Source organism: Manacus candei, unplaced genomic scaffold (genome assembly GCF_025592945.1).
Source record: "Manacus candei isolate 608988 ecotype Guabito, Panama unplaced genomic scaffold, ASM2559294v1 h1tg000076l, whole genome shotgun sequence".
In the NCBI taxonomy this organism is placed as follows: Eukaryota; Metazoa; Chordata; class Aves; order Passeriformes; family Pipridae; genus Manacus; species Manacus candei.
Window position 1 is genome coordinate 2,340,151 of NW_026138124.1, and position 12,120 is coordinate 2,352,270.

Genomic DNA, 12,120 nt, shown 5'->3' on the forward strand with positions numbered 1-12,120 from the left:
CTGTGCGGGGCTGTGCGGGGGCTGTGCCGGGGCTGTGCGGGGGCTGTGCGGGGCTGTGCGGGGGCTGTGCCGGGCTGTGCCGGGGCTGTGCGGGGGCTGTGCGGGGCTGTGCCGCAGCCGCGGGCTCCGCGCGGGGGCGGGGGCTCTTCATCCCTCTCCTCCTCCTCCTCCTCCTCCCCTCGCCCGGAGGGGCGGGAGCCCCGCGTTCCCCGCGCTCCCCCCGGTGCGGTTGGCGGGGGATGCCCCGAGCGCGCAGCGCAGCAGCGGCCCCGGCCCCCCCCGCGGCGGAGGCGGGCGAGGGAGAGGCGGCGGGCTCGGAGGCAGGCTCGGAGGCAGGCTCGGCAGGCGGGAGAGAGGAAGCGGGCAGGGCTGGGCGGTGATGCCGGTGCTGCCGCAGCGCTCGGCGGCCCCGCGGCCGCCCCGCAGCCCCGGCGCGGGCGCCCAGCGCGGGGCATGAAGTGGCGGCGGCGGCGGGAGCGCGGCGGGCGGAGCGGGGCGGGCGGCCCCGGCCGCGCCTCCTCTGCGGGGCCATAGTGCGGGGCGGGCTCCGCTGCTCAGCCTGGGCGAGCGGTTCTGCTGCTCGCCGGCCCCGCTGCTCGCCGGCCCCGCTGCTCGCCGGCCCCGCTGCTCGCCGGCCCCGCGCTCCCCGCGCTCCCCGCGCCTCGTCCCCGGCCCCGCGATGTGCGCGCAGCGGGGCCCGCTCCCGTAGCCCTGCGGCTGGCGGGGCCCCTCGGGAAGTTTGATGGCTTCTCTGAGGAGAGTCAAAGTCCTGCTGGTGTTGAACCTCATCGCCGTGGCTGGCTTCGTCCTCTTCCTGGCCAAGTGCAGACCCATCACGGCCAAGAGCGGAGACTCCTTCCATGACATCCATCCCAGGGCAGAAGTGGCCAACTCGACAGCCCACGGCGGCAGCTCCATCCAGGATGCGGTGCTGAAGAGGCTCTCGCTCCTAGAAGACATAGTCTACAGGCAGCTGAATGGTAGGAATAGTTCTCCTGCTTTAAATGCCTTTTGGGAATGGTCGTGGGTGGTGAATCGAGGCTCAGAGCAGGTGCCCGGCTCGCTTGAAGTTCGCATGCCAGACCCGTGCTTTTCTCTGTGTTATTGTGCAAACGGGGTCTGAATCAGTTTAGCACCTGATTTCCAAGTTCCGTGTGTGTTTAAAGCCCGGAGTACCTTGCACAGGATGGGAGGAAATCGTAATAACAGAATGCTGCCTTTGAGATTTAGAGCAGCGGTCAGGAGATGACAGAGGCACGATTTCTGCATCAAACGAGCAGGGTGTGCAGTGGGCGAACATGGGTTGGAGGAGCACAGTGTGTATTGATTGAGGGAATGGCTTTTACTCCTCCGGAGTTGGGTTTTTGGAAAGGAGTTTTTAAATGGCTCAAGTGTGTTGCATCGTTGGAGTGCAGAAGGTCAGAAAGCAAAGGCACTTTCTCTGTGAAGTTAAGCAAAGTATTCAGTATTTCCTATGGCTCAGCACTGACGACTGCTAATTAAAATCTCAAGTAATGCTTCTCTTTATAGCACAGCAAAGGGATTTCTATTAAAATCTCACCAGGTTCAGTAGTTCCGAGATGTCAAAAGGGAGTTTTAAAGATGCTGTGCAGGATAGAGAAACGCATTGTAAAGACATAAGAAATCTGGCTGAGGTATCTCATTAAAACACTCACCGTGGAAGCTGATTTTTTTCAAGTTGTTCCCCATAGATTCCCAACTGGGGTTGGTCTCTGAACCAAGAGTCCTGTTTATTGCTTCCAGCCTCTGTAGCTTTAACACCTGCAAGTTTTCTAGAGTCAGAATTAGCAGAGTTAATGTTTTTTTGGCCATGTCAGTGTGATTCCCTCTCTGAGTTTTGAATATGGAGCTGATGCTGTGCCCCGAGTGCTGAACCCGAGCTCGTGCTGCTCTGACTTCTGCACCCGGGAGGTGAGGCAGGTGCAGGGACGCAGCGTGCCCTCCCTGTGCCAGTTGGCAGTGCCCTTCCCTGTGCCCAGCCTTGGCTCAGCCACTGTCTGGGCTTTGGGGATGGCACTGGGCGCAGTGAGAAGCGGGAAAGTGTTATTTATATTCCTGCCTTACACACTTGCATGAGGAACCCGTCCTGCCTGTGCCCGGCACCACGAGATGTTGGAGCAGCACTGTTGGCTGACAAATGTGGTGAAGCGTAAGAATAACAGGGAATAAGGTAGAAAGCTGCACGTTATTTATAATCAAACCGTGGAACTGCCTGCTCCTGGATTTGCTAGGGCAGAAGTTGCTGGGGAGATCTAGGCAGTTATTTAAAAACAGGCAATAGCTGCGAGACAGGAGCCCTCACACCAGGACCTTGGACTAGGACAAGTAATCATGATGCAGTCTGCCCTTCCCACAAATACACAGGGAGAGCTGAAGTGATAAGATATTGCCCTTCCTCGGTGGCTCCCTGCTCTGCTGTGCTCTAGGGGCTGCTCTTGGGGCTGGCTGGGGTTGTGAGAGGAGCTGGGAGCTCAGGACAGCTCTGTGCTCTCCTCAGGCTGCTCTGGGCACGGGGAGCACGTTCTGGTGTTGTACTGGAGCCTGCTCAGCGCCGAGGAGCAGCGATGCACCTACAGACCAGGGGAGGCAGAGAGGGAATAGAGATCTTGCCCATATCACAGACGTTTTCCTAGGGCAGGCAGAAAGCTGAGCACATAAATGTGACATCCTGGGGTGATTTATAGCAACACTGATCAGTCTGGCTAAAAAAATAGCTCTGGCACAGTGCTTATGTAACTTTGGGTCAAGTGTATCTTTGGCACATGTGGTTTTGAGAGGAGCACAATGTGCCCAGTTCTCTGAGTGATGTCTGTGTGTTGTGCTTCAGCAGGACAGGGGTTCAGAGCAAGATGTGGGGGCCAGGTGAACCCCCCATCACCACTGAAAGGGAACAGTGACCTGTGCTGGGACAGTCCCTGGGAGCGGCTGGTCCGGCTCCCCCGCCAGGAATTTTCTGTGCCTGGATCATCATTCCTTCTGGGCACTTGAAGAAAACCTAAAGCTGAAATCCTGCTGCCCCCTTGGAGTGTGCAAACATGAGTTCACTCCTCCTCTTTGATTTTTGGCTGGGGGAGTTGTGTGCTGGTGCCTCACCAACCCCACCTGAGCTCTCGGCCAAGCCCCTGCAGAACAATCCACCCAGAGGTTGTGTAAGGTCGTATATCACTGTAAATCTGACCCATGGTTTAGCACAAAATCGTAAAATATAGTGTCCTGTAGTGCAGCATGTGGAAAATCTGCACCTTGGGAAGCATCAGGAAGCGTTTGGCCGAAGAGAGAAACTACCCCCCAGTTTGGGTGCAGCCAGCTATGGATTTTTTCTGCATTATAGGACTTGGCTGGGTTTCAGTGAGAGTTGAAGCCATCTTTAAAAAACTGAATCGCTTAAAAAGCTCCATTCTGTAAAGATTAAATGAGCAATCTGATCATACCATTGCTGTGGGTTTGGTTTGTGAGTCATGTAGTGTAAAGCATATTGGAAATAACAGCCCTCTGTGGTACAGCAACCCTCATGTTTTATGTGTCTGTATTTATTTATCTCTGTAAACATTGGCCGTGAAAACAACCTAAACAACACTGCCTTGGGCCTGGTAAAGGAAGGATTTGACACAATCACTCTTTTTGAATGACAGTTCTCTGGTGGGCCATCCTGGAAATAACACCAGGCTGCCTCTCACTCCTCTCTGCAAGAAGAGCTGTCCCAGACATGACCCAGCCTGCCTCCCACGATGCCTCCTCACTTCCCAGATGATGCACTTTGCTGGTCTCACAGAGTTTTGGAGTTAACTTGGGTAGCAGTGCACAAACCTACACTGTGTCAGCCACTTGTTTCACATGGGGGTTGAAAGAGCACCCCGGGAATGCTCCACAGGATCGAGGAGTCACCTCAGCAGGCACTGGCCTGGTGCAGTTTTCCCCTCATTCTAATTCATGAAGTACCCATGAAAAGACTTGGGTTTGCCCCAGATTGTCTATTTAGTCTACTTGTGGCCTGATTGAGAACTGTATGTGTGCTTTGTTCATTCTAGAAGTCTATTATTGCTCCCTAATTCATTGCACAAGTTGTGTGGGGTTTGCTTTTTGCTGTTCTGTTGCTTTTTGCTGCTCTCTAATCAGATGGCTCCCACACACAGAAGGACGAGGGTGCCCTTTGAAATGGAGGGCTTTGTATGTGCAGGCACTGATCTGGAAATTCAGAGGATTTTTAATTTCTGGAGTCACTTTTATGGCTGGAATTCTCTTGTTCAGCAGATGTTCAGAGAAAGCTAATGAAGGGCAGAGAGGAAAGTGTGTATTTTACTTTGGGTATTAGCTACAACTTGTCTTTTTGATCCAAACCTATTTTTTCTGTGTGCTGACATTTACATAAGTACAAATTGTGGTCCAGATTATCTCCAACTTTATGGAGATTCACACAAATGAACTTTTCAGTTTGTTGCTGTGTTTGCAAAGAGAGGGTTTCTGTGCTTATGTGACCGGGTAGGGAGTGAGGAGCTGGAGGGAACAGAGACTCAGGAGAGAGCATCCAGCTTTGGCAGGAGCCATGGGCTTCCTGGGAAGGGCTGGGCAGAGTCACAGAATCACAGAGTACTCTGAGTTGGAAGGGACCCACAGGGATCAGTGAGTGAATGGCCCATATGGGATCAAACCCACGTTCTTGGTGTTATTGGCACCATGCTCAGCCCAGCTGAGCTCATCTCGGGGTCTGCCTTTATCCATTCCCATTCCTCTGGGGTCCTGTGGGAACCCATGAGTGACCATGAGGCGTTTGAGAAACTGGGCATTTACAGGATCCTGAGACAGCAAAGGGGGGCCAACTTTCTGGCATCAGACTGGCCTGTAGGATGAGTGCCATGGCTGGAGGAAAGCTGATGTTTGTGTCATGTGTACAAAGACACTGCTCACTGTGAGACCCCTCAGTGGGATGGGTCCCTTGCCTGTTGTGTGGTGAGAAGTGGCTCCTTTCCCTTCCTCCCACAGGGAATTGCCCAGGTAGCTTTTGAGTGGCTTCCTTGAGCTCTTGCATTACCCTCTTCCACCTCCCTTCATGCTCTTGAAGGTGTCCTGGATCCCACCCTGGCATGGGAGATGTTCACAGCAGGGCAGGGTGTGTTTACCCCCCTCCTAGGAGGAGAGAGGATGAGGGTGGGGATGCCCTGGGCAGGAGGAGCTTTGGGAAGTTGGACACCCGGCTGGGTGGGATGTGCAGGGTCCCTCAGCAGGTTCCCTTATGTGTGCAGGGTCCCTCAGCAGGTTCCCTTATGTGTGCAGGGTCCCTCAGCAGGTTCCCTTATGTGTGCAGGGTCCATCAGCAGGTTTCTTTATGTGTGCAGGGTCCATCAGCAGGTTTCTTTATGTGTGCAGGGTCCATCAGCAGGTTCCCTTATGTGTGCAGGGTCCATCAGCAGGTTCCCTTATGTGTGCACTGCTCTGGGGCTGCTCCAGTGCTGAGTGTTCATCCCAGGCAGGAGCAAAGAGCCTGGGTCTGATTTGGTGTGTTGTCCTGTCTCCCCCTCCATCTGCATCTGACCCTGCAATCCCCTCCTCTGAACTCTGTGCATCAGAAGCTCTTGAGGTCAATATATAAATACTTCAGTCATTAAAACTGCCAGTTTGAGAACAAGGAGTGCAGGAGGGAGAGAACTCTAAATAAACCCCGGGCCTGGGTGTGGGGAGGCCATCACCTGTATCTGCCACCTTGAACAGATGGCAGCTGATCCCTTCTGCTGGTCCCTGGTTACCTGAGCAACCTTCCACCCAGCTGGGCTGGGACAAACACCTGCCTGTCCATGTTCAGGGGGTCTGGCTCTGGATTAAAGCCTCTGAGGAGAGTGAAGGCTCTAAACTCCCTCTCTAGTGGTTTTTGGTGGATACACAACAGCAGCTGAGTTTTGTCAGCGAGACAAGAATAATGTGGCATCTGAATAGTGTGGAAAATAGTATGGAAAGTCTTTACTTCGAGCCAAATATTGGTAAGGCAGAAAACACCATGAAAGGGCATTGCTGACTTACCCTGAGCTCTTCTGTTAAATTTTACTTTGTGAATTCACAGCAGGTCATAGAATCACAGGATGGTTTGTGCTGGAAGGGACCTTAGAGACCATCCACCCCCAACCCCCTGCCATGGGCAGGGACACCTTCCACTAGCCCAGGTTACACCTTCCACTAGCCCAGGTTACACCTTCCATTAGACCAGGTTGCTCCAGCTTGATGTCGTAAAAGATCAGGGAGAATAAAAGGCATTTGCAAATTGTTGAGAAAAGAGAGCAGTGATGAAGAAGTGCTGAAGTGAAGCTGGTCAGGAAAGGGGGGAGCAGAGCAAGCTCTTTCCCTAAAGAAATGCACAGAGTAAACTGCTGCTTTTACCAACTGTTAAAAGTTGAAGAGGAACTTTACATTCCTCGGTGGTGAAATAAGCCTATATTCAGTTTTTAGAGAAACCTGCATCTGTGCTTTTGCACATGGAATGATTTGCACATGCTGAGACAGGACCGAGCTCCTGCCAGCAGCCTCCTGCTCCCTGACTGTGCTCTCATCTGCTTATCCAATTAGGAAATTAACTTTGGGAGGGTTGCACATGGACACGGAGGCTGATACTGAACCACAGCCCTTAACAGGCTCTTGCTCTCGCCCTTGTAAAGTGGCTCTTAATTAACTTAAACCACTTTATAGATATGTGGATTTGCTTCCCATAAGGATAAGATAATGCTTATCTTCTATAACACTTATCATCCTCCAAACACATTACAGACTTAGCTAACTACTGACCATAGAAATTATGTATGGAAATAAGGCAGATTAAAAGTGGTTCTATCAGCAGTTAGTAGTTTGTAATAGCACTACACCCACAGACCAGTAATACTGAGATTTTAACAGGTAGGTAGTACATTAACTAAAAAGCTAAGAAATTCTCTGAATAAGATAAATAACTGTGTAAATAACTGAGGGTGAGGAAAAGCTGTTTGTAGGCAGAAGGGCCCAAACCTTAAGCATGTTATTGAAATCAAATAGCTCTTTATAAGAGTACAGGCTCGCTGGGTGAAATCTTTGACTGAAGAAATGGTGATGTGGAGATAAGTGAGAGGTGATGGGGTCTGACTGCTGTGTTAACTGTGTCCCACAGGAGCTGGGATGCTCTTTCCATGTCAGTCCCACAACTATGATGTATAGTCCTGAAGTAGAAACCAACTGTATTATGTTGTATGGCTTTATATATTTTATAGCAACTTGATAAAAATTGCTGCTTTAACATTTGTTATATACCTGACAGATTTGGTTTCCTAATTCCCCATTAGGAATAATACAAATTATGCAGATTCAGTACCTGCTTTTAGAAGTTCCCAGCTTAAACTTCCTAAGTGCAGGAGAGAGCTCAAGACACCTTGAGCTGCAGCCTCTAAATCACTCTCAGCAGGGCCACAGGAATTGGGTCTGATACCCATCAAAGAGTGAATAAAGGAAATACTTCTTAGAGAAACAATATAATTAAAATATGAGGCTTAAGACAGTCATTTAGGAAGCATCTGGAAGCTTAGACATTATTGTGACAGTTAGTTTACAACCAGCTGATGAGGAACTGATAGATAACTTTTGGGTTTGATAGTTGTTTGGCATCGTGATCCGAATATTCCCTGTCACTGGCAATGAATGAGTAATAAGCCACTAACACATTTGTCATGCACAGACAACACAGGATTCATGAGATGCAACTGCAGTGACCAGAAAATGGTGACAAGGGTGGTATTTTATTTTTGCATATTAATAAATGAACGGAGAAGCAGAACCCTGTTGGTGAAATGACAAAGGAACGTTACATTTATCCTGCCTACTTAATCAGGCAGATCTTGGAAATATCTTTCTAAGGATGCAAAAACCCCAGAAAGGTGCTGTAATTATGTGATTTTCAGTCTGGATCAGTAATGTGCTATTGTGTCACCAGTGAGAGACATTTGGAGTTGGATGTATTTGGAAATCACGGACATCTAGGAAAGATATTAAGCTGTTAGAGAATGTCCAAAGGAGGGAATGAGGATGGGGAAGGGCCTTGATTTGAAGGTGTGTGAGGACACTGAGGGCACTTGGTGTGTTCAGCTGGAGCAGAGGGGACTGAGGGGAGACCTCAGTGCAGTTCCACCTTCCTGGGCAGGGGCAGAGGAGGGGCAGGGACTGAGCTCTGCTCTGGGGGGACCAGGGACAGCAGCCAGGGAATGGCTGGAGCTGTGTCAGGGCAGGCTCAGGTGGGATCTCAGGCAAAGGTTCTTCCCCCAGAGGCTGGTTTGGCACTGCCCAGGCTCCCCAGGGCAGTGGGCACAGCCCCAAGGCTGCCAGAGCTCAGGGAGGGTTTGGCTGATCCTCTGGGGCACAGGGGGTGACTCTTGGGGCTGGGCCTGTGCAGGGCTGAGGGTTGGACTCCGTGATCCTTGGGGGTCCCTCCCAGCTCAGCATATTCTGGGATTCTGTGATATTTCAGTGCCTGGGGTCATCCTGCCTGGCTTCCAGCTGCCTCTCCAGAAGGGCAGGACTCAGCCCTGGGTGCAGTGTCACACCCGAGGGGCTCACAAAGCACTTTGGATACCCCAAAGCCTTTGGGATGGCAGCAGGCACTGCTGAGAGTACAGTCCCATGCTTGCCATCTTGGAGATCTTCTGCCTTGGCCAGGCAGGACAGAGGGATGAAGTTGGCTTTAGGCATATCCTTGGATTCTGGGGAGTCCTCTGGTCTACTCCAGGCCACCATCCTCCCTCCTTCCTCCGCTCCTGGTGGGAAGCACGTGCTGTCTGGGAGCAAACCTGCCTGTTAACAAGGCACAGCACAACAGCAAACAGAAATGTGCCTGCCCAGGTACTTAAAGAGGTTTGACTAATTTTGTGATTTGTGCCACTAATCTTTACCTAAAATGGAACATCTGGTCCAGATGTTGTGGCAGGCTGCCAGCTCCCAGCTCCTCCAGATACACCTGAGCCCCAGGATGGCTGAGGACATCCTGCAGTTGATAGATTACATTTTAAAAGAAGGCTTTTTTGGGGTAAGACATCCTTGTGGAAGCCTGCAAAAGGCTGTTTAAACTGAATACTCAGAGCATTGACCCTCCTGTGAGTCAACAGCAGTGATTGAACTCCAGTGATGTATCCAAGTGGCACGAGATGATTTTTCCTAAACAGTTTTGGGAGTACAAGCGACTGTATTTTTTTAGCCCTCAGTCCCCACGGTCAGATTTCTTCAAGGAATTGTTGAATGCTTTACATCTCATTGCTACAAGCCTTGCTAGTTGTGCCTATAAATCTAATAGCTATCGACCCACATTCTGACATTCCCTGATGGTTGTCTAAAAATAATGCGGGAATCATGCAACGAGAGCCTGACGTAAAACAGTGAGGAGAGAGCTGAGCCATCACACCCCCTGCCCTGGGTGCAGCTGAGGGCTCTGATGTTTGGAATCCTTGGGGAGATGCGAAGTTGTCTGAAAAAGAAAGAAGATTCCCTGTGAGCTGGATAAAAAAATCCCAGTTTGCCTTTTCCATTTTCCAAACCCCACGCTCGGCGCTCACGCTGTGCAACGAGTCCTGGTTCCTGTGATCCTGCCCTCCCAGGGATTCACTCCCTGGGATTCACTCTGATACCTGAGCCCCCCAGGCAGTGATCCAAGGGCTGTCTGCCATGTCACAGCACTTGTTTTGCCTCGGAACAGGAAACACCTACAGCGTCCCAGGGTCTCCAGTGTGGGAGTAATATGATAACTCGCCATTAATGGGTTTGTTAAAAATAGGGATCTTCCTTGGCTGCTGTGCAAGAGCACCATCCTTCCTGCTGAGAGGGAAAAGGAATGATCCCTGAAACTCCAGGGCTGTGTCACACCCATTGTGTCACACCCATTAAGTCACACCAGGCTGACCTGCCTTGGTGCATGTGGGGACTTAATGTCAGCACCCTAAAACCACCGGGGTGACATGTCAGCACTGGGTGCTGAGGAGGGAAGGGGAATCCTTGGTCCCCTTCTCCTTTAGTACCCTCAGCTTGTGTGCAAGTGGAAATGACTTAGAATCCCAGGATGGTTTGGGTTGGAAGGGACCTTAAAGCTCATCCAGTCCCACCCCCTGCCATGGGCAGGGACACCTTCCACCAGCCCAGGTTGCTCCAAGCCCTGTCCAACCTGGCCTTGGACACTTCCAGGGATGGGGCAGCCACAGCTTCTCTGGGCAGCCTGTGCCAGGGCCTCCCCACCCTCACAGGGAAGGATTTCTTCATTATATCTCATCTACACCTTTCTTCCTTCAGTTTAAAGCTGTTTAGTGTCGTGTCCTTCCCATGGTTTGAGGTGAGGTTTCCCAGCACCGGCACTTCCCTGTGTCTGGAAGGGGAAGGCTCTGGGTGGCAAGAGCTGGGCCCTGCCCTGTGCCACCTTTGGGCATCTTTGCTCCCTCTGGCTCTGTTCCCCAGCACCTAAATTAGATACAGGACTTTCTTTTCTCCCATCTCCTTGCTGTAACAGCCTGGCCTTTTTGTGTCTGTGGGCAATGGGAATCCAAATTGCTTTTCCTTGGCACGTCCAAGCGCTGCTGAGGTACAGAAAGCAGCAAACCCTTTATAAGAGAGAAAATCAACAGTGGATTAACAGACACCAGCAGTGCCTCAGCTGAGTTATTCTGGTGTTTCCTCAAGCTGCATCAGAGGCAAGCAAGGTCTCTTACCTGATGGTTGTCAGAATTGATTTAACCTTAGTTTTAATCTTCATTTGCTTGTATCTCAGGGAGGGTAATGGCCCACCATGGTTGTGCATGTGCTGAGAGGATAAAGATGAAGTGAGAAGGTTAATTTTAAAATAACAATTAGAATTTCTTTCTGGGTCTTTGCCCATATTACACTTTCAATTCAATCAGAAGAGCACTCACATTTGCACCAAATTACTACTAATTCTTCCAAAGCACTTGCTTGATCATACTTTAAAAACACAAAGTGAAGGAGGAGAATAAAAGAGTGAAAAGCCATTTAATGAATTTTAAAGCTCACTTATATTCCATTATTGGGTTTTAAATAAGTTTTGTTGACCTCTGTGTGTTTTTATTTTTTGCCACCTTCAGTGAGGTGTCATGGAACACTTGAGTGCTTTAAATAGCTGGGAACATAAAAGCCCCGTTCCTCTAGATTTTATTGCAGTAATAACCACTACACTTGTGTAAACCTGTAGTCAAGGCTGAGGCCATGTTGTACTTTTCCCTTTGCTAAGTGCAGACCAAATGCCATCATGTGGGATCTCAGTTTGCTTGAAGTTGTTATTCCTGTCATCAGCAGGGACTGGTGGCACTATGAAGGGCAGCAGGATCCAGCAGGAAAGGGTTGGGGATCAGTTTTTTCCTCTGATGTTTAGTGTGATGCTGGACAAGTCACTTAGAATAATATTTGAAAAAATGTACAAGTTAGAGATGGAAGTTCCCTCATGTCTTACTGGGTGGCTGTCTCAAGGGGAGGAGGAGATAAAGAGGGTTTTGTGTGGTGAATGGTATGAGGAAACATTGCAGAAGAGTTTTGGTTATTTGAAGATACTTGGAACTGGATTCAAAGAGGTGGGAAAAGAAAAAGTGAGGAAGGAGAAATGTTCCCTTCTTATTCCTCATGGAATCACACAGAATCCCAGGGTGGGTCAGGCTGGAAGGGACCCCAGTGGGTCACTGGTGCCACCTCCCTGCTCAGGCAGGGCCAGCCCAGAGCACAGGGCACAGGATTGTGTCCAGAGGGCTCTGGAATCTCCCCAGGGAGGAGACTCCAGCCCCTCCCTGGGCAGCCTGTTCAGAGCTGGGGCACTGCCCAGGGAAGAAGTTCTTCCTCCTGTCCAGCTGGAGCTTCCTGGGTATCCATACCCAGCTGCTGGAATGGAGCCTCCATGAAGTGATTCCTCCTCCCTTACACTGTGACCTTGCCCAGGACCCCTGACAGGTTCATTTCCCAGTTATTTGGTGCTATAAACCAGTGAGAAACAGGCTGTGCCCAAACCAGACAAATCATGCAACAGAATGAGGCAGAAGGGGGGGGGGGAATTAGGCCTAAAGTTGTGTTAATTCCCTGTCACTTTTGGATTTAAAACTCAAGTTGGTTTCAGTCTAT

General features: G+C 50.6%; 1 protein-coding gene across 1 annotated transcript in view; it reads left to right on the plus strand.

The window, feature by feature from the left end:
- Positions 1–634: 634 nt before the first annotated feature.
- Positions 635–12,120, plus strand: part of GALNT17 (polypeptide N-acetylgalactosaminyltransferase 17) — a 212,941-nt gene continuing 201,455 nt past the window's right edge. The window contains exon 1 of the mRNA XM_051809588.1: positions 635–980. Within this exon, the coding sequence (XP_051665548.1) occupies positions 743–980 (238 nt within the window). The 5' untranslated portion in view covers positions 635–742. The remainder of the gene's footprint in view (positions 981–12,120) is intronic.